This window comes from Balaenoptera physalus (assembly GCF_965194825.1).
Source record: "Balaenoptera physalus genome assembly, chromosome: 15".
In the NCBI taxonomy this organism is placed as follows: Eukaryota; Metazoa; Chordata; class Mammalia; order Artiodactyla; family Balaenopteridae; genus Balaenoptera; species Balaenoptera physalus.
Window position 1 is genome coordinate 87,545,657 of NC_138894.1, and position 21,852 is coordinate 87,567,508.

Genomic DNA, 21,852 nt, shown 5'->3' on the forward strand with positions numbered 1-21,852 from the left:
TTTCAGGAGAAGGAGAGTCTTCTAGAACAGCTGATATATGAACTGGGTCCTAAAGGATGAGGAGGATTTTGATATAAGGTCAAGGAGGGGAGAAGGATGGTCCACACAAATGAAACAGCATGAACAAAGGCATGCAATGACATGGCTTTTCGAGAGAGCTAAGTGGTTTAGCACAGATAGTGAGACTGTACGGTGAGGGGTCAGGGGATGAAGCTTCAGAGGCTGGGGTGTAGGTGGCAGAATGGAGGAGAGCTCAAAGGATGCCATGAAGTCTGGATTTTATCTGGTAAGCTATGGAAAGTCCTTGGAGTCTTTAAGGATATAACACAGGCAGAACATATCTGGGCTGTCAAGCACTTATTTTGTTGGTCTGTAGAGGATGGAGTAACTGCCTCTGCTCCCATTGCCTTGTGTAGATCCTGTCTCATAAAATTATATACAAATAAAACAGATGCACACGAGGGGCACTGATTTTTTAAATCAGAATGGTGAGGCTGCATGATGAAAAATCTCGTCTGCTCTCTCCTCTGGAAATTGCTCTCTGGGCAAAAGCAATGTTTTACCATAGCCCATATTTACCTGGATTTCTAATCCCAAATTAGTAATCTTTCATTCTCAAGATGTGCTCCATTCTTAAGTTTTAACACGTCTTTTCTCAACAGGATATTATGGTTTAAAATCTCAAATTAAAATGCTTTTCTGAAGTACAGATAACCATAACCATCACCAAAACCATATTAAACTATATTAAATGTCCAGAGGTGCTAAAGAGAATAATAGTTCCCTGGAAAAGCACAGGATGCTCTTCCTAAGAGTTCCAGGGAAAATATAATATATAAAACCATATATATTTTATAAGACATTAATTGAGTTACATTTTTAGTGCTCAGTTGCATCTCATATCATGTCAAATTATTCTAGCTGTTCAACCAGCCTGGAGGTCCAAACATCACCTATCAAAGGGGGCTGGTTTTCCTCTGCTCCCTCTGCTGGAGTATTAGGCAAGGGGATCCTCTTCTTCCTTCCACACGTGCTATAGGTGCATTTGCTTAGTCTAAGATTGGGAGAGATCTTACCTCCCAAAAGGGAACAGGACTGGGGTTTTCGGTAGACATTTTCTGTACTGATTTAACATGGCTTTCAAGGACCCATTTACTGAAGTGGCCCATATGGGAAATGCCTTGTCTCATCTTCACGTCTTACAAGTCACTCCTCCGCTGCCTTCTAAGTCTGCAACTCTCAAAGCTGTCTCACCTAGGCAAAAATTAAATTACCAAGAGGAAGAAAGTCTGTATTTCCATCATAATGAAACTCATGAAGTTCATTCATTAAGAAATGCTTGTACAGGTATAACCAGGGCAGAGAAAACTTTTCAACTACATAAGGCTAATCCTCCATCATTTGTAGGGTAATATAATGCAATGTAGACTCCTCAGAATTCCAGCTAATTTTCTAAACAGAAACGAATTTTCTACTGCATGGTCCTCAGGGCGAAGTACGTGTAAGTTAATAGGTCTTTATAGCCCATTCAGAGTGAGCTGGTGGGCCAATGCTCACATACTTATGGAACAGCCGACTCTTCTCCCTTCCCTACTTCTTCCATGCATCCAACAGACTCTAACTGAACGCCTAACACAAGAGCTTGACTTTGCAGCTGCAAGAATAAGTAAGACCCAGGGCCTTTTCTAACAGAGCTCAGTGTAGGGAGAGACAGGTGTAAACAATATCTACAGTCGAGGCAAGTCTGGGGGAGCTGTAAGCAAATTCAGTGGGAACACACAGAAGGAAATTACTAAAACCATGCTAGGGGTAGTTTAGAGATAGGCCAGGAAGGGTGCGTGAATAAGGGTTTTCCATTCAGGAATCAAGAAAGGCCATTAGGTAAAGGGGAACAATGTAGAAAGTCATGAAAGAATGAAGGAACACTCCATGTTCTGTAAAACCCTGCGAGTCGAGAGAAATGCAGCTGGTTGTACATAGGGGTCAGACCATGGAGCAGCCTGACTGCTGCCCCCTAGGACCTTGGCCTTTATCTTGTGAGCAATGGGCCTGTACTGAGAAGGAGCACTATGGCTGCAGGTGTTTGGCTAGAGAAGCCAGGGGGAGAGAGACAGGTGAGGAAGGTATGAAATGGCCAGGTGCGAGGTGAGGACCCAGATTGGGATTAAAACCAGTGGCGTAGAGCATTTTTGGTTGTACCTGGAAAAGTATTCGTCATACCCCCAAGAGAAAGGGTGGCATGTACTATAAATACAATCAAAAGGGTATAAGAATAGAGACACAGGAAACACTCCCCCATCCCCACCTACACATAGACACAGCCAACTCTCTCAATGACTAGGGAGCCTATGAACTCTTCTTCTGAGGCTTTTCTTGGACTATACGCTCGTTCCTGGACCTGAATCTGGCTTTGGCCATAAAGACACGTGAGCAATCTGATAAGACTTCCATGATGTGGGTAGGAGATGTGTCCTTTGTTTGTCAGCTCTAAAAATGCAGAGGCCTCTGTCTTCTTAGAGATGGTGAGGTCTTCCCTGAGTAGGGTTGCCAGATAATATATTGGACAGGAAGTTTTGTTTGAATTTCAGATAAACACATCATTTTTAGTATAAGCAAGTCCCAAATAGTACACGGAACATACTTATACTAAAATGATTATTCCCTCTTTATCTGAAATTCAAAAGTAATCGAGGGACCTGTATTTTTATTTGCAAAATGGGGCAGCCCTATCCTTGACCTTAATTAGCCTCTCTCTGGCTCAGACCCTGGGCAAACACTTCTGCTGAGAAGCACTAAAGCGTGTGCTGTTAGAAGTTGGGAGATGCTTTACAAAATCGCCACCAGATCTGCTCATTCCCCAGGAGAATCTGATACCTGAAAACAATGGGCTTGGCACTGAGCAAAGAGCTGGCGTCTTGTGGGACTGCTGGAGGGAAAAGTGATTGAATTTTAGAATAACTTCTTTGTTAAAGCAAATATCAGTATATTTCTAATAAAGAAGCCCTCAAGTTTACCACTGTGGCCTGAGTAGAACATTAATGTCTATTTCACAGATTGAGGGCAAGAATTTCCTTAAGAAGCATACAAGCAGTAAAATCTTATATGATCTTTCCTATTTTTTGGAACACTGAATGTATTATAGCTCAAATTAACTTCTGAAGCATTTATTTTATGCTTAAAATTTAAGTCATTGGCTCTATCCACACCTACTATTTTACAAGCCTCTCCTCTTTGAACCAAATTAAGCTCAGAACTCATGTTCACATTAAAAAAAAATAATTGGATTATAAAAGCCAATGGGCATAGCAATTATTTGGAAATGTTAATATATGAGTAATGTTTATTTAGAAAAACACCCATGACCAAACTCCATCAAATCTAATTTTCCCAGAGAGTTAAAGTAACAATCTAGTAGGTTTCCCCCTGCACATCTAAGGAAGATTTTTAGCAAGAGCTTCAAAAATAAGCTTCCTTCTGAAGGAATAATCTTGTGATTTCATGCGAGAAAAATCTCTCCTTGAGGTAAATGAGAGATGAAGTTGTGGAAGTTTTTGTCAGAATTATTATTTCGCTTTCCCCTTTCCAAGCAAATGATAAGAGAACATTTTGTCTTTGGATTTTTGATAGTCATTTTTTTGTTTTTGTTTTTGTTTTCCCTAGAAGCAAACAGAACATGCAGAATACCCTTTAACTGAAATCAGCCTTAAGCTTCATAAATTATATTTCTGTGAGCCTTCCGAGGTGGGAAACCCCTCCAATTTCTGTGAAAGAAATTTAAGTTTCCCTTACAGACAAGCCAGGTGGTGGGATTTCTGGTTTTCCAAGTGATCAACTGTCACTGAGAACCATGTAAAGTAGAGAAATGCCCCAGTGTTATATTTATTGAGCACCTACTATGTGCCGAACCCACAGTATGGGGAACTGTTCATCTGGGTGCTGCCCATGAATGCAATAATCACAAAACTCACCTCCGGTAAGGGCAGAGGAGACTATTTTTCCTTTTCCCTAACGTATTCAAATGCTTAAATCTCTTATACTGCAAGTTCAAATGAGGTAAACATACAACCTATGAGTTATGAAATCAGAGATTTTATAAATTATGAAATGGTTGGAAAATAAGATCTTAGCTTTTCTGTCTTCAGTTCGAATGGAGAACAGGTATCCCCTGTTGAAAAGCTTATTAGCTTATTTTATCCTCTCATAACCTCTCCACTTCATTTTGTGTCTTCTTTCGCAATTACTTTCTAATCTTTACAGCTTTCCTTTGAATCTTTTGTCGATTTTAGAGAAACAAGGAACATAGTCTTCTAAAAGTGAGACTAAAACTAACTGCAACTCCCACATTTTCTTCTTTTTGTTTATGCTTCGTTTTAGGCAGAGCTGCCTTGCTGTCCCAGTTACTTATTAGCTATTTTGCACCCTAGAATGTTTCCTCCTGTTTTTGTAGATCTCAAGTCACTCTCCATTTTATTTTTAAATAGCTTGCATGTATGTGTGTATATATATCTATATCTCTGAATGAAATCATAATTATTAGCTATAGGTAGAAATGTATTTATATACATGCGTACACATGCACATTTGCATATATGACATGTGTAAATTATTATATGTATGTGTATACATATATATACATGTATAAGGATTATAAATATGTGAGTGTATATAAACAAACACACACACACACACATATATATATTCTGCTAATAGCTAGTGATTGTCAGCAAAAATATCGAGTTGGATCTCAGACAACCATTTTCTAAATGTTTCCAGAATGTTTCTTAATGTTTCCAGAAATCTGGAAGCCTGTGTTTTTCACCTGCAGACCCTTTATGCATGTGGCATATCATCTCTGAAAGGCCCACCTAACTAGGTTCTCTTCATTTGTCTAAAAAAGAGAAAGCAGAATGATTTAAAAATAGACATGTAGATAAAAGTAAATCAGGTAGCTCTGTTATGTTTGTACAGTTAGTATTAATTTCACTGAAATTTGACCCTGCTCCATTTATTAGATGCCAAAGACACTGAATTCTTAGGGGTGTTGAAAGCACACACACACAACATAATCAATAAGGTAATGTTTGAAGACTGTTAGGATAAATGGATTACTCAGGTAATTCTTTTGTAAACAGCAATAGCATGCTTTTCTGGAAAAAAAATATTATTCAAACAAAAGTGTTCACCACAAAAACATGACACAAAGAGGAAGATAAACAACAAAATTCTGAAAGTCTAGTAAAATCAGGTAACATCATTGAACTTACAGCTGCTTCTGTGTTTGATGTTCTAATCTGCCACAAGTGTTTTATAACTTTCAGTGACTTGATGGTACTGCTTCATTTAATAAAATACAGTCATGACAGGCATTTAAATTTTTAAATACTGAGGAACTTTATATCTATTTGGCTCATTAATATACTTTTAATTTTTTAAAAAAGAAATGCAATACATGTAACTTCTACAGAATTTTTTTTTTATATACAAAGATATACTTTGAGAATAACAGTGTTTCAGGACTGGTTTTGTTTAAAGTAAGCCTAGCCTCCCTTCTCCCCATTCCACCTCCTTTTTTTTCTTAATTACCAAATGTGTAGCAAAGCACTCCTTGAAGTAAAAATATTCATCTTTTTTTTTAGTAGTTTGCTTTTCAGAATCACCTTCTGAAAGTGAGAAAGAATGGGGGTCTATGGATAGTTTTCTTCTACACCACATCACTGACGGGACCGACCACCAGCAAGGCCACACTCAACATCATGAAAGTTACTATGAAGCTCTGTTCTCTTGAGGATAATGAAAACCCAGACTAAATCCCTGACTTCTATTAAAACATCAGGAGGCTTTTGGCTTAGTTTCTATAACTCTGATAACATCCAGAGATATTATATCTACTCAATAAAAATCAAGTCTACTGGTACCATCTTCCAAGAGACCTTCCACCTTCTTGGTGTCATTCCCATTGAGAACGTCCTAAAAATAGACACGTTTTCCAGCATAAAACTATTAGACAATATCTTGATAATAGCCTCTTCATGCTGCACTACAATTAGAATTATTCTGCCACTGGTTATTATTAACACTGACCAACAGATAACAAATATTTCAGGAGTAATATAAGGAATATACAGACCTTTCAAGTTCCCTTTGTAACTAGTGTTTTTTTATTGTGAATTTGTAGAAGTGTCATCATCAACCCAATCCTTAATAGACAATATAGTCATGAGTGCTACTTTGGCTGCCAAACTCTTATTTTTATTGCTAATCTAGTCTCAGCAAGTATCAACCTAAGCCTCTGTTATAGTGACCCTCTTAGTAAGAGCAAAATCAGATTATGTGCCATCAGAGGAAATAAATCTCAGTATTAGGTGTAAGAGACCATTCATTTCTTTTGCTAAAGTCCCACCCTCTGAGTGACAGGTAGAAGACAAAATGTCAAGAAGGAGTCCTGTTCGAACAAATGCTTAGGATGGTATTTAATACAGCAGAGAGCCAAGATACAGTAGGAGGACACAGTAAAGAATGTGGGCTGTGTAGATACAATAAAGAACTTCAGTTTAGGATCTGACATCTGTTATTTGAAAGGGGAATAAGTTAGGGAAATAAATGATTTCCAGTTCTCCATACATGCAAATGTTAAGTTTGTTATTACAAAAGTTTTGCTGTTGTATGTGCTGAAAGAAAAGCATAGATAGGCATTTAAACATTTTTTAAAAAATAAATCACTCAATAGGCTTAAGAAAAATACTCTAGTTCATAGTTCATTGAGCTGACCTTTTGAGTCAAGATCAGGGAATGAATCCAGGCTGAAAACCAAAAAACAAAACAGAGATGAATCATTTTACCATGAAAACAAACAAAAGAAAGGCATTTCCAGTCGCAGCTAACCTCGACTAGTTTTTATTGCATTATTTTTGAAATGCCAAGAAACTGGCTTTGGCCATAATATTTGCTGTCCAACTAAATCACAACTGTCAGTAGGCGATTGCTTGCAACAATTAGCTAAACACCGTTATTTGACAAATTCCCCTGGAAGGGACGGAACGTAGATGCTGGAGGTGTGTCTGACACACACTGAATCAAGTAACAGTTAATCAGGCTGGGGCTGCAGCACAGGAGAGAAGTTGGTAAGTCCTTACCCAAGGAAGGGGTTTCAAACAGCCTTAATTTTTTTGAAAACCATACGATCGTCCTGATCCTAGAAGTTCTTTCCGGTTTTCAGGAATGAATTGTGGGACTGGCTAAAGAGAAGGGGGAAAAAGCCACCAATTCTACACTCGTTCTTTAAGAAGATAAGGGGGAGAGGAAGAAAAATAGAAATGCAAATGTGGAATGGTAGTGGTATACAACATCGAGAAATTAACATCATGGAACCTGCTAGCAATTTCCACCGAAGCAGTAAACCCCTTAACTGACGGAAATTCAGCACAATATACACATGGATTAACAACTCCACCATTATAGGGCTGCCGTTAAAGCCAAAAAATTAACTACAATATTCAAAAACAGAATTCTCATAAGGTTTGAGAAAAATAGAGTGAAAAGGCAATGTTAGCTAAGCTTTTAGCTAAATCCACTCTTAATGGCCCCCAGTATTTAAACTATCATGGATTAAAGCCATGAAAATAAAAATTTCAATTTGAAATTTTATTAGCATGTTGCTAAAATGGTCAATAAAAAAACATCAACACGATAGGCTTTGTTGACATATTTGGACAACTGCTCTCTCGATTTTAAGACTTTATTTCCACTTCCCCACCTTCTGAGATTTCTGTGTTAGGAAAAGCCAAACTAAATACACTGGCTATGGTGCTGTAATAATGCTGGTTTCTGGAATGTTGCCATGTCTTTCCCCTCCGTCTCCTCCAACCCCTTTAAAACTGTGGTTATTTTTGAAACGCAGCCCAAGGAGGGAACCATCTAGGGTTGAGAACAAGCGCCCTTTTCAGATTCAAGTTCGCGGACACCTGGTGAACCTTCTCCTGGCCAGGGGGGCGGGGCCGGCTCTCCTCACCAAATTCGCTGCGCCATTATCCTCCCGGGACCGGGAAGGCATCCTTTCTGCCAGCAAGGGAGACTCACAGGCAAATGCCGGTGGGGAGTGGCGTTCGCTTCCCTCGGTGGAAAGAACGGGAAGCAAACACTGTCTAGCTTAGCCCGGAGCCTGGGATACAATGTCAGGAGACCAGGGACTGGAGAGCTGAAAAAGTCCCGGGCAGCCTTGGGATAACCCGGAGTCCCGAAGTACTTGCTCCCTAGTGGAATTATTCACAGGTGCATGAGGGACAGGCTCGATTTCTTGGAAACCCTGCAGTCTGGGGACACATCCATACTGGGGCTGAACCGTGCCCTGAAAGGATCAATTCTCACCTCCCACCGGTCTGTGTGTGCACGTTTGGGGCGGTGATGGTCCCTTTCTAGTAGGTCGGGTGTTAGTCACTAGACCAGTGACTCTTGGGGGAGGCCTTGTCCCTGCTCCCCTCGGCCCGTTCTCCTCTCCCCACTTACAACTCAAGGGGCAAGCGCACGCTGGGTCTCCCAACACCATCATCACCACTGGGGGTCTCAGCCGGGCGAGCGCGGCCCCTTCAGTCCCGGGACCAGTTACTGGGACTACCTGCCACTTGCCAGAAAGATGCGAGGCTGCAGCCCGGGCGCTGGCCGCTGCCGGCGGCCACTCAAGGGGGTCGGGGGGGTGCTGAATCGCCGGCCTGGAAGGCCGCGTGCGGGGGAGGGAGCGGGGCGCGGGGAGACCGGAGGGGCGGGCGGCTCCCCCGCCCCGGGCTACTCCTTGTCGTCCGCAAGGTCGGCGAGCTCCCGGAGCACACGCAGGCGGCCGCTGGCGTCGATGCGGCGCTTCTCGCGGATGAGGTCTTCCAGGCTGTGAAACCTGGCCGTGTGCACCTTGTTCTCACCCAGGTGCACCTTGAGATAGTACTGCTGCTGCGGGGTCTGCGTGCCGGCCGGCACCTCCCCTCCCGCCTTGAACTCCCGCTTGCCGAAGCGGCACCAAGCGGCGAAGCTCTCCGAGTTCGTCCAGCAGATCTCCTCGCTCTTGAGGCCCAGGTGGCCGCAGGCGTTCTGCACCACCAGCTCGGCCACCAGCGGGCGGTAGCGGTACCAGCTATTCACCACCCGGCCCACGTTGGCCGCGCCCGCCTCGTACAGGCTGTCCTGGCGGATCTCGCCTTGGTGCAGGTGGATGATCTGCCCGCCGCCCACGTACACGGCCCAGTGCGGGGCGGGCGCGGGCGGCTCTGGCGCGGGCTGCAGGCACAGCAGCTCCAGCAGGTCGCCGGGCTCGCAGAGCGCGGGCAGCGCCGTGACCGCGTAGACGCTCAGGTCGGCGCCCTGAGGGCCGCCGCTCATTTTGGAAAAGATGCATTCCTGGCCCCGAAAGGCGGAGAACTGAGTTTCGTTGAGGGCCAGCTGGTGCAGCAGGTGGTGGCGGCGGCGACGGCTGGGGCTCTCCGGGCGGGGGGCGCAGCCCGGGGAGGCCTTCACGCCAAACTTGTCGGGCTGGCCTCGTTCGTCCAGGTCCTCCTCCTCATCCGAGAAGAAGTAGGCGACCCCGACCCGCAGCTCGTCCTTCTCGATCCCCGACGGGTCCCCAGTGGGCAACTCGCTGTAGCTGAGGTGGGTGATGCGGTCCAGTTGGTTGCCCATCAATGACGCGGCGAGGCGAGGGCCAGAAGCGGGGATCTGCGGAAGCACAGAGGAGACGCAGAGACACGATCAGAGTCGCGCTGCCCTTCCCCAGGACGAGCAGTGCCCCTGGGACCTGGCCGCCCGCGCGCCTGCACTGGAGTCAACCGCCCCGGCCGAGTCCACCTTGCCTCCCCGGGGCCAGGACCGGCACGGGAGCCAGCAGTCCGGCGGGCGAGAGCGGACGCCACCACGCAGCCTCGGACCTTGTACGGGAACCCGGTCCAACTCCCACAAGAGAACAGGCAGGAGCGCGGGAGGGCGTGCGGGGTCCCAGTGGGAAGGACAGCGCGGGTTGTGGCAGCGTGGGAGTCGGGACACCCAGGAAAGGACGGAGGGGTGGGTTGGAAGAAAGAAGGAGCGCCTCAGGCCCCAGAGCTTGGAGCAAGCTGCGCTCACATTTTCAGCCGCCACCCTCTCCAGCCCACCTCTCAGTTTTACCCTAGGTCCGTGCTCCTCCCCGACAGCGCCTCGCACAATGACCATCGGACACGTTCACGGGCACCCACTTGACCCCAGCACAATTTTGCACACTTGGAGTCCAGACACCGACAGGCTGGTACACCGGTGTGCTAATGTCACATGCAATGACAAACCTTCGCGACGACACACTCAGACCCCCACCTTCGTACACGATTCCAACCCCACGCTGGCACGCTCGCCAGTGCACGTACACCCACGCACCCGGGCACGCTTGCCCACACAGGCAGGTGCACTCTGCCCCTTAGTTCTCCTGCCCTCTCCCCAGCAGAGCCAATCTGGCTGCGCCAGGGCGAGGCTGCTCTGTCTAAAATAACCTAACAAAGAGGCAAGGGAAGGATGGGGGAAGCCAGTGCGGTGTGTGTGTGCCGGTGTGGGTGCGGGTTGTGTGGCGAGGCCCACTTTCAGCCAGAAGTCCCCTCTCCCTCCTACCCGGCACAGGGTCCAAACAATCGGACGAAGAAAACACGTTTCCAAGGCAAAGAAAGCTGCCTCTCCGTACCCGTGATTTCCCTGCTCCCGAAACCCCAAACTCCTTTAAAGTCTCCAGGTCCCCATGGGTACTGCGGAGGTGGTGGTGACGAGCGTGTCCTGGGCGGCGCGTGGGGCTGCGGCTCGGCTCTGCCCCGCGCGGATCCGTGCGGTGGGGTCCCCGCCGCGACGCCCGTGCGCCTGCCGGTCCGCGTTGGCAGGGGCGCCTGCTCCACCTGGACAGTCCCGACTCCGCTCTGGTTTCTTACAGCCCAGCCGACGACTCTAAGTAGCCAAAGCAGCTGGCTGCAGGGCCCGCCCCCGGACGCGCTCATTGGTTGGGGCTGATGCCCAGGGCTCGTCAATCTCCGCCGGAGGGGGAGGGGAGCAGGGGCGGGTCTCCAGCGCGCGCTCCGCCCCGCCCCGCCCCGCCCCCGCGCACCGGAGCGCGCGCCGCCCCCGGGAGCTAGGTGTGAGCGCCGGCCGGGAGCGCGCGAGGGGCGGGGCGCTTCCGTACGGTGGCTCGGCCCGCTTCCAGCCAGCAGCTTCGCGTACCGATCGTGACTGGGCGCGCCGTCCGCCCGCGTTCTCCGTTCCGGGAGAACAGACTCCAGCGACCAAGCTGAGTCTGAGGGTGGAGAAGAATCCCCGGTGCACCCCGAGCCTTTTGCGCGGCCCCGGGCGGGGAACGACGTTGTCAGAGGCGGGCACCCGGGGGCCCTGCTGCGGACCCCTGAGCCTGGGTTCCTGAGGGCCCCTGGGCTGGTCCTCGGCGCACAGACTTTTTCCTGCCGGGCACCGATGCCTTTGAAATTGTGCCTGCGGTGTTCGGTTCATCTCCTTTGACCTGTGCGAAGCTGCTGACCCAGCACTGGCGCCTGGTTTAAAAGGAGCGCGGTGTCAAACGCGAATGAAAAGTCGGAGCCTTGACCAACCCCCTCCCTGACTGGGCCAGAGTTGGGCCTCCAATGGTCTGTCTGTGAAGGGGGCGCATCACGAATGTCGACAGTGGGACATAATCTTGTTTTCCAACCCCCAGAACTGCCATTGCTAAGGGATTTTTGTTTGGTTTCGTGGGAGAAGGGTGTCCAGCAGTAATTAATGATTGCATTCCTGGATGGAAAGTTAATGAATGCGCTCTGGATATGGGATGCTGAAAGGTGACTTTCACACATGTGAAATTTTAGATCAACAGTTTAAAAAGCTTATAACGTTAAAACCTGAAGAGTTCTTAGACATCTAGTTCTACTTTCAAGGCTGGGCTCCAGCAGCTTCTCGGTGGAGCCTACTCTCTTTACCCAGGGAAAACTGGGTGCTTCCTCTTTGTGCGCCCTTGGCAGCTGGTACAAACTCTTAGTGCTTTCATCCCATTTTATTACACATCTCTGTTGACTTTCTTCCTCTTTACAAAGTGAATGCCTTGAGGATTGACTCGTGTTCTACATAATTTTGTATTCTGGACCTTTTTAACAGTACTGGTATAGAATGGGTTCCATCAGCAGTAACGAAAATGAAAACAGTCAACAAGTATTGACCACTTACAAGTTGCTAGGCACTACGTTTTGATGTTTAAGTAAATGACTTAATCTCCCTGCCTCTGTAGGGGATTCACTAACATCCCCATTGCAACAAATGGAAACTGAGGCCCAAATACCAGCGCCAGCAATCTATCCAGGGTCTATGGGATTTCAGGACCAGTCTTTAACCTGGCTCTACTGTTGGTTGAATGAATAAAATCGTGTTGCATAAGGTAAGAAAACTGGTGTTCCAGAGAAGTTAGCTGATCGGCCCCAGGTTACATGAGAACTGATACATATTATAAAAAAAATTTTTGATAGATGATTCTGCTTAAATATTTTCAAATTGCAGAGTCTCCAGTGCATGTTTGCTTTCTGAAGGCCTCTGTATAACCCACAGCCTCCAAATACAGTGATTTATCAAATTAGATGGTTAATAAGTATTGATGGAAAAAGTGGCTTTAAAATGACCATCTGTATGTATTTGATGTGCATAAATCTTTTTAAAAATTTTGCCATTGCCCACGTGCAAGTTATGAGAATACCAGCTGCCATCCTTGGAAGTGACCACAGCTTGTGATGACCTTTTTTATACTTGCTATAAATAATAACTCATTTTGGCCCTGAAGTCCAGAGAATCGAACAAGTGGCTTCAGAGATCAGAAGTGAGTTATGGGCCTGGTTATACACTGGACTTCAGGGATCTCTGCGAGGAGTATCTGAAGAGTTCATTACTGGTGTCTGAGAGGAACTCAGTGAAAGTAGCTCAGGGCTTGACACTGAATCATTTTTTTATCCTCTGTCCGTCCCAAGATCAAATCCTGTGCACAAACATTTACAACATATTTGCATGGGATGCTGTGTTCCGTTCTACCTGTCCGATTCCGCCCTGCTCCAGACTACAGAGTAAGCAGGCTGCTCTTCTTTGCTTAACTTCCCTTCATTCAAAGGATAATTAACATAAAATGTTGTCAGGGCTTTGAGATACAGTGCCAAAAGTTTGAAATATCAATATGCAATATTTTGAATCTCCTTTCCATCCCCTCCCCCTGCCAGGATAAAAGGCTTACTGCTTTAGTAATCACCAGGGAAAATAAATGCCCTGAGAATCCCCTCCGCCCCCCCGCCCCATGGTCCCCTTGAAACAGAAGGCAGAGAACACATTAAGTCTCTGAGGCATGGGGAAGAAAGAACTAAAAGTAAACTAAGAAAAATGCATCTACTCTTTTTGGCCTTTTGGCAATTAGAAGTATAACAAAGTAAGAAATAGGCCAATCAGATATCTATATTAGAAAACCCAATTTTTATTTTCATTACAAAATATTGTTTGCTAATCGTTTTGTCTATTATTTCTTACCCCATCCTGCCTTCTTTCCCACTGAGGAAATACAGTGTCACCAGAGGCAGAATACAGTCATCAAAAGAGCAGACTCAAGAAGCCAACTATTGTAGTTTGAATTCTACTTCAATATTTTGGCTCTGGATAACTTTGAGTAAGTTACTTAACTTTTCCAGGAGTCAGTTTCTTCATATGAAGGTTGTGGGTAAATAGTATCTATCTCATTGCGTTGTTGTGAGTTCATGCAGGCAAGTATTCTTGGCACATAGTAAGCTTTCAATCAATGCTACGTATTATTATTATTGTTTTTGTTGTCGGAAGAGGGGAGAGGGGAGAGGGTCCCATGTCCTACTTGTTAAGATGACTGTCCAGTTCTGTCTCTCCTTTGCCCCAGGCAAAAGTTAACCCTAGATGAAGTGTCCAAGGCTGTCCCTGGCCAGGGTGTGGCACTGCTTCTGTCTTAAGGTGGTGATTGCTCTGTCTATCCTGAGACTAATTTAGAGTCTGCAACTCTGTATAGATTTCTGTGTGTGAGCCCTGGGACTGATTACATCCTGTATCCCATAGTATTTTGAATTGTTTTTAAGTGAATACTTCATGGTTTGAGGAATATGTATGGACAATGGTAAACAGAGGAGTGATAAGGAGTCAATTATACGTGTGTTACCTTTTCTTTTGGTGCCGTCTGGTGTATCATCCTCCTTATTTTCCTCTTGGTTCCTTCTTCAGCACTGTATGAAATACTTTCTCCCAGATTTTACTGACCGGGTCCTTGGCTCAAACTGTCATCCTTTAAAACTGGCCCTCTAGGTAGGGGTTCAGAAGGAGTGTCCATTCTCTCCATCTGCTTTATATCATTGCTTGCTAAAAATGTTTTTTCTGCTTTTAATTGTATGCCCATGTTTGTCTCTTTCTTTCTTTCACACCTCAAAAACCTACAGAAATATCTGGAAGAAAACTTTCCTTTAGTGAGCAGGGAAGTTTATGCGACTCAGAAGATTGTAACCTCTCAGGAGATAAAAATGTCTGCTCCTCTTTGCATGTGTAAACTTAAGAGAGTTGTCATTTGTTATTGTGATTGCCACAAAATTAGAGATAGGGGTAAATAATCACATTCCCTCGAAGTTACATATTTTGTTGTCTGTATTCCCTCTAGGTTGTAAGATGAACGAGGTCAGGAATCATGTCTGTTTTGCTCATTTTATCTTTGTACTACAAGAACAATGACTGGCATATGGTATGCACTCAATACATATTTGCTAAATCCTTACAGAACAAATGAATGAATGAATCTAGATTACTTTCAGTTATAATGTCTTTATGATTTTCTATTTTGCTGTTTTATTGTATGAACCTACAGCTCTTTAGTGCAACAATTTTAAGCAAAATATATTTCAAACGTACACAAGTATTGTTCAATACAGCTGCTTATTTTATTGTATGCCCTATTTTAGCATTTAACCTTTTGGGAACTGTCCCTTTCCCTGTCCTTGACTGCCTTAGGCAGTCAGCATACTCATCCTGATATCTTCACCAACCTGAGTACTCTGACACCTAGTACATGTTCTAAATTAGATGATGTACAAGAAGGTTTGCTCTTTGATATACAGCATTGGGTTTCCAAATTCTCCTCTGGCATCATCCGGGACCCTGATACAAATATAGATTCCCAGGCTCTGTCCCGGATGTAGTGAAATAATCTCAGGATGGGCTCTAGGGATCTGTGTTTTAAACAGTCTCACCAAGCATTCTAGATGCAGCAGAGTAATTACTGGTCAAGCTCTACTCAAATGTAAGAAATTATTCTTATTCTCTTGGGACAGCCCTTGAAGATAGGTGCTTAATAAATACTTGGAATTAGGTACTCTAGACATTCTGTGGTCCATCTCTAACAGAAGCGAGCCTCCTTTTAGACTGCTCATACTAAGCTGGTAAATGTTTATGTTTTCATTCAAAGGTGTGTGAAGTTAAGTGGTTTTTTAAAAAGTTATATTGTAGTCGTGGGGCAGAGCTGAGGAATTTTCTCCCTTTTCTGTTGTTTGAACTCCTGTACTCCAGTTTGCTGTGCTAATAGGCTGTGGTTAGAGCAGAAACGTGAGTGAACAAGGAAACTCTCTGCTCCCAGGTTTTACATTCCTTGTTTGGCTGCTGATTGATTGATTGATTGATTGATTGATGAAAATCCTGGGTTTGCTTTTCATATTGCTTCTGAATTCCCCTCCTATTACTGTTCCTTTTCTGGCTCCATTCCTCTCAAAGACCAGTTCATCCCACTGGACTCTGAATGTCATCCCCTCGTACCTCACTCTTTCAATCACCTCTTCTCTTCACCGTCATTTATGATCTTACTTATTCTACTAGCTCCTTCCCAGTTGCATGTAAACACGTTTAAGTCTCTCCCACCTTAAAAACATCCCCTGACTATACACCTCCCTTGAGATACACTCTTATCTTGAAAGAATTGTCAATACACCTTTACCCCACCCCACCACAGGCTGTCTTCTGCACCCATCGTTCCACTGAACAGCTCTCGCCAGGGAGACCAGTGGTCCATCTGTATTGAACCTGATGGATACTTTTGGGTTCTTACCTTACTTGGCTTCCCAGAAGCGGGTGATGCAGCTGACAACTTCCTCCTTATTGACATAAGTTCTTCTTTCACTTTCCACTGTACATGGTCTCCTGGTTTCCCTTCGCTTCTCTGGCTGTTCCTCCTATGATGTTTTGTGGCCTCATTTCCTTCAACGTGTCCTTTCAATATTGATTTTCTTCAGAATTCTCTTCCCAGCTTCTCTTCCTAATGCGTTCTCATCCTGTGATCTTGTCTGCTGCTTTGACTTTCATATCTTACCATGTCCTGACTCCCTAATGGAAATCTCCAGGCTCCGTCTCTCTCCTAAACACCGGACCCAAATATCCAACAGCCTAGAAGACTTGACCCTGTGGCTGTCCCCCAGACACCATAAGGGCAGGATATCCCAAGCTGAGCACAGCTTTTCATGTGCTTCCCCTTGTGTCTTTCCTTTTGGGGACAGGCACCATTGCCCTCCTAGTTTTTCAAGCCAGTGCCTGGGCATCATCTGTCACTTTCCCTCATCCTCAGGTCACATAGGACCATGCCACCTCCTGCTGTTTCTCCCCAGTGAGTATGTCTCATCTTTCCTCTTTAGTCCATTTCTGCTGCTGCCCCCTTAGTCCCAGTCACCAGAAACTCCCGTCTAACTCACTGCCACAGCCTATGAGTTGTTTCTTCTGACCCCAGGATTGCTCCACAGTCATCTCCCACACTGGAACCAGAATGATCTCCCCTTCTTTTAATTTTCATTTTATTTTGGAGTGTAGTTGATTAACAGTTGTTGTGTTAGTTTCAGGTGTTCAGCAAAGTGATTCAGTGATACATGTATTATACATGTATCTATTTTTCAGATTCTTTTCCCATTTAGGTTATTACAGAATACTGAGCACAGTTCCCTGTTACAGTAGATCAGAGTGATTTCTAAAATGCACATTTGGTGGGTGCCTCCCTTGCCTGACTCTCCCTCCACTCCTCAGTAACTCTACATCGATGTTAGGAAAAGATCCCGAGTCCATACGGCGGCTTCAAGATCTACCCTTGTTTGCTGCTCCGCCTCGTCTTTTGCTACTCGCCCTCTTGCATCTTGCTTCAGCTTTCCTAATTCAGCTTGTTCGTTTTTACCTTGTCCCCTGCCTCATTGCTCTTTCTTGTGTTACTGCTTCGGGTCCCTCTGCTAAGATTCTTTCCTCCAATCTCCCCCTGGCAAGAAGGCTTTTTAGGTTTCACTTCCTCCTTGGTGGCCCTCTCTGACTTACCACATCTGCCTTAGATTTTGTTCATGGTGCACTCTGGTCTTTCCCGATTATATTGACGCTGCCTAGTTATTTATCTATGTCTATGAGCTCTTTAAAAGGAGGAACTGTATCTGTATGTTTCCACCAGTATCCCCATCACCGAGTTCTTTCCATGCTGCAAGGTGGAAGTTCAATGCACAGGTACTGAATAGAATTGAATGGATGGTGATAGCTCTTGGGAATCAGAGGAATTCTCTCTCTCTCTCTCTTTTTCTCCCTTTCTTTCCTCTACCCATTCCTTTCCCTTCCATTAAAATTCCCCTACAACCTATACCACAGAGCAGGGCATCTCTGGTAAACTTGTAATAAATACATTGCTAATTGTTAGAGACACTTTAGAATTTAGTAAAAGGGGAAAAGTACTTATTTTAGAACAGTCAGGAGTGAAGTAGCCACTTAGGTTTACATTTCACTTGTTCTTTAGGGCTTTTCCTTCGGGCGTCATGGTGCATTGTTTTAACTGCCGATGCTGATTCATTTTGTTTTCCTTGCCCAGTAATTATATTGATTGTAATGAGATGTTTATTTATTTTCCAGTTGTCAGAAGTTTGGATCTGACTGCAGACATAGCACATAGTTCGTAAAGTACGGTTTCTATTTAAAAACATATACTTAACATACCGCTGCTATTAACACGTACTCAGCCTATTTCTAAACTACCAAGGGCAGCGAGCTTCAAGTGTGCGTGGTCTCCTGCTCCCATTCCATCATCCCTCTTGCTTTAATGTTGCCCTAATTGCTCTCTGTGTCTTTGCCTTTGATCCTAATATCTGAGCTTGTCCTCTTATCGTAGAGCAGGTTTTATGGATCGGTTCTCTTTTAGAGTGGCTAGATTCAGATGCTGGCTCCATTATTATTAGCTGTATGGCCTTGGGTGAGATGCTGAATTCCTATGTGCCTCAATTTATCATCTTTAAAATGTGAAGAAGAAGAATAATAATAGTATTTTTCCTTTAAGGGGTTTTGGTGAGTATTAACTGAGATAATACATTAAAAGCACCTAGCCCAGAATTCTGTCTGGCCCAGAAAAAGGTCTTAATAACTACTAGGTGTGATTAAAGAATTCTGCCCTACTAGGTTCATAGCATTTTCCTTCTCCATATTCCTCCTTTATAATATTCTGTATTATTCTATTATGATGATTATTATTATACTGGAGCTCATATTGTTACACCTGAATATTAGACCCAGAAAATACCTTAGATACTGTCCATAATGTTAACTTCACGTTTGATTGAAAAAGCATGTTTTGAGCATGTACTCTCAACCAGGCATAGGGCTTGGGCCTGAGGATTCAAAGGTGAAAAGGACGCATTCCCCGTTCTCAGTGGAGCTCTTGTTGTATGTGGAGAGTTGGCCGGATATAATCCAATGCAAACGAATGGAAGCAATAAAATGTTTTAAAAGCATGTAAACGTACGGAGGAGGGAATTATTAACTAAGGGAGGGATCGGGGGGAGGTTGTCTTACAGAAAGGCTTTGCAGAATGAATATGATTTTTTTCCAAGCAGGAAAGAGTGGAGGCCTTTCTGTGAAAAGGAGCAGCATATGTAAATGCTCAAGAGTCATGAAAAATGTGATATTTCCAGAAAGCCTCGAAATGGTTTGGTATTGGTAAAATGTGAAGTAGACGTGGCCAGGTCAGGAAGGGTCCCTTATGTTTTACCATTTTAGAAATGGTTTTTCGGAAGGTCATTCCGGCCCATAGTGTCAGATTTATACTGAAGGAGAGAGAAGCCAGAGGTGGGGAGGAGATGGGTGGGGATGTGGCGAGAGATAGCTCGGGCTTCTAGAACAATACCATAGGCTGGCTTCGACAACAGACATGGATATCTCATGGTTCTGGAGGCTGAAAGTCCAAGATCAGGGATGCTCAGCAAGGTCAGGTACTGGTGAGAATCTCTTCCTGGCTTGCAGACATCTGTCTTCTTGCTGCGTGGTCACATGTTGGGGAGAGAGAGAGTGAAAAAGAGTGAGAGAGGAAGAAAGAGCTTTCCTATCTCTTCTTCTTAAGGGCACTAATGCTACCATGAAAACTTCACCACCCCAAGACTCCATCTCCAAATGCCATCACATTGGGGATTAGGGTTTCCACATATGAATTTTGGGGTGGCCCAAACATTCAGTCCATGGCACCAGGTAAGCAATCCTGAGGGCCTGGAATAAGGCAGAGTTGGTGGGGACATAGAGGATGTGTGGCTTTGAGATATCCTTAGGAAGTAGACTCAATGGGGATTAGTGACCAGTGGGATAATTGGGATAATGGGATGAGTTGTATGACTTCAACTTTCTGGATTGGACATCTGGGTTGTACCTGGGGTTACCTGGGCAGTCTGGCTTCACAGACCACAATGCTGCTCAATGAAAAAATATTTCTACTCCTTTTCCTATAGCTCCTAACTCTCCAAAATATGATCTTCCCCCAGCTGCTTCCAAATACCTGTCTTCCATTATTCACTCACAGTTGTTCAACAGGGCTTGTTTTCTTACTGTTCTCTAAACACACACTACTCTTTCCTGCCTTTGGAGCTTTGATTGCAGTGTTCCTTCCATTTGGCATCTGCTCTGTATTCCCCTCTTAATCCATCCTTAAAGGTGACTCCAATCGTACCTCTCTGGGAGAACTTTCCCCAGCTGCCCAGAAGGACGCTGCTGTCTGTTCCATCTCCTTTTCCCATACATTTCATTGGTTTTCTGTGGCACATACAATGCTGTGTTCTCATTGCCGTCCCTCTTCCTGGATATGCAGGGACATTGTCTATCTCCAGCTTCCTTGTACTTAGAATTCCACCCAATGTGCCCAAGTCCTCACTGATGGGAATGTGAGCAGATGTGCTGTGTCCCCTGTAGCCCAAGGCAGCTAAGAGTGCCTCTCCGGGTTTTGACTCTTCTGTCCGAACGTTTTGAATGAGGAACTCTAAAGTGGTGACGTGAAAATGGAAGCAACCAGGGATGAGAGCTGCATAGAAGAGAGGATTGACTTTAAGTTACATTTTATATAGGTGAGCAAAAACAACACAAAAGCTTTCTTGTGCTAAACTACGGAGATCTGGGGATTAATTTTGTTAATGCAGCAGATCATGGTCTATCCTGACTAACATGATCACTAATGTCTGGTGTCCTCTTGTGGTGTAGGAACAAAATCAGGGATCCCTTTTAAATCTCATGCTGTGCTTTTCTTGGTTTTTTTGGTAAGTATCTTTTGAATGGAATTGAACATTTGATGACAATGAAGAAAGACTTTCTCAGATTAGAGATAAGGTGATAACCAAGTGTTTACACTTCTGTTTGCCCCACACTTATTTTTTTTTAAAGCTTACTTCCTTGCAGTTAATGCCTTATCTTATGTAGCTGAATCTGTTTCCTTAGGTCAGCAAATGAACAGTGTTAATTAGTTAGAATTTCCACTGAATTATCCTTTGCATTTATGAAGAGAGACTGAAGGGATGAAACTTATCTGCTTCTGACTATTAAAGTCCTTTGGTAGATGTAAGCATGCACTTGTATTATTATTATTATTTTTTTTTTTGAGGGACACAGGAATGCTGACCTTGGCCAAAGTGTTGTTAAGTGTTGCTATGCTACTGATGAGATTGGGCCCCACTTTTCCCACTTGTGTATAACACAATCTTTTATTGCATTTTCCCTTAATATCTCTATTTTGGTGAAATGCCACCAATTTGAAATGTGTACATATTGCCTCCTGCCCTTGAGGACCTTCATCCAAATGAGATGTTTTAACTAAAATGAAACACTAACGATCTCCTCCAGCCCTGCTATTTATTTTGTCATCAGAACCCTGTGTCTCCATGAGACTGATTTTTCAAGTTTATTATCTTAAAAGTGATTTTAGAAATATTACAAATAATAACACATGACTGAAAAGCAAAGGAGAGATTCCATCTGGATGACAGTAGCTATTTATAAAATCCTCAAGTTGTCTTCTCCCAGGTTGAAATACTAGTGGAATTTCTCAAGTAATTCTCAGGAGTGGTTTCAATAGAAAGTTTGAAACCATAGCACTTTCTGTTTTGTTTATGTTTTCTTGTTGTTAAATACAAGTTGCATGTTCAAACTGAATTCCCTCTTCTGATTATGGAAAGCGTATGCTTATAATATAGGCTTTGAAATATCCTTTTATTTTATTTTTTTCTTGCTGAAGTTTCTTTCTGAAATGCAGGGAGAATCACTAGCAAGAAGAGTTAGTGTTCCTTCCTTTTGTCAACTCTGTTGTACTAATAAGAGGGACCTGAATCTGGAGTGGGAATCAGGAGATTTGAGTCCTTTCTTAGCCATGAAATCTGTGGGTGGCTTTGAATTAGCACGTGTTATGGTACTTGTTTATCATGTGAATTAGATGGGATCTAACTCCATTATAAGGGTCAACCAGGAGTACACATGAAAATCAATCAGAGAACATCTGTAAAACCCACATTCCTGGGCTCCATTCCAGACCTGCTGAATCGGAATGTGTAG

At 44.3% G+C, this 21,852-nt stretch overlaps 1 protein-coding gene and 1 long non-coding RNA gene across 5 annotated transcripts in view; one reads left to right on the forward strand and one right to left on the reverse strand.

Annotated features, from left to right (window-relative positions):
• Positions 1-5,401: 5,401 nt before the first annotated feature.
• On the reverse strand, positions 5,402-10,946 carry LRATD1 (LRAT domain containing 1). 4 transcript variants are annotated; one of them, XM_082426449.1, is made up of 4 exons: positions 10,682-10,944; positions 8,623-9,696; positions 6,769-6,800; positions 5,402-5,967 (listed from the first exon to the last, which is right to left on the reverse strand). In XM_082426449.1, exon 2 carries the CDS (start codon positions 9,658-9,660, stop codon positions 8,779-8,781), a length of 882 nt encoding a protein of 293 aa, XP_082282575.1. In that variant the 5' UTR covers positions 9,661-9,696; positions 10,682-10,944; the 3' UTR covers positions 5,402-5,967; positions 6,769-6,800; positions 8,623-8,778. The 4 variants fall into 4 exon arrangements, with proteins under 4 accessions (XP_082282575.1, XP_082282574.1, XP_082282576.1 ...); XM_082426448.1 differs by lacking the exon at positions 5,402-5,967 and adding an exon at positions 6,446-6,668; XM_082426450.1 differs by lacking the exon at positions 5,402-5,967 and having other exon boundaries at positions 6,446-6,800; positions 10,612-10,946.
• A 90-nt stretch (positions 10,947-11,036) lies between these two features.
• Positions 11,037-21,852, forward strand: part of LOC309643627 — a 98,233-nt gene continuing 87,417 nt past the window's right edge. Inside the window, exon 1 of the long non-coding RNA XR_014253910.1 lies at positions 11,037-12,400. This is a non-coding gene — a long non-coding RNA (uncharacterized lncRNA). The remainder of the gene's footprint in view (positions 12,401-21,852) is intronic.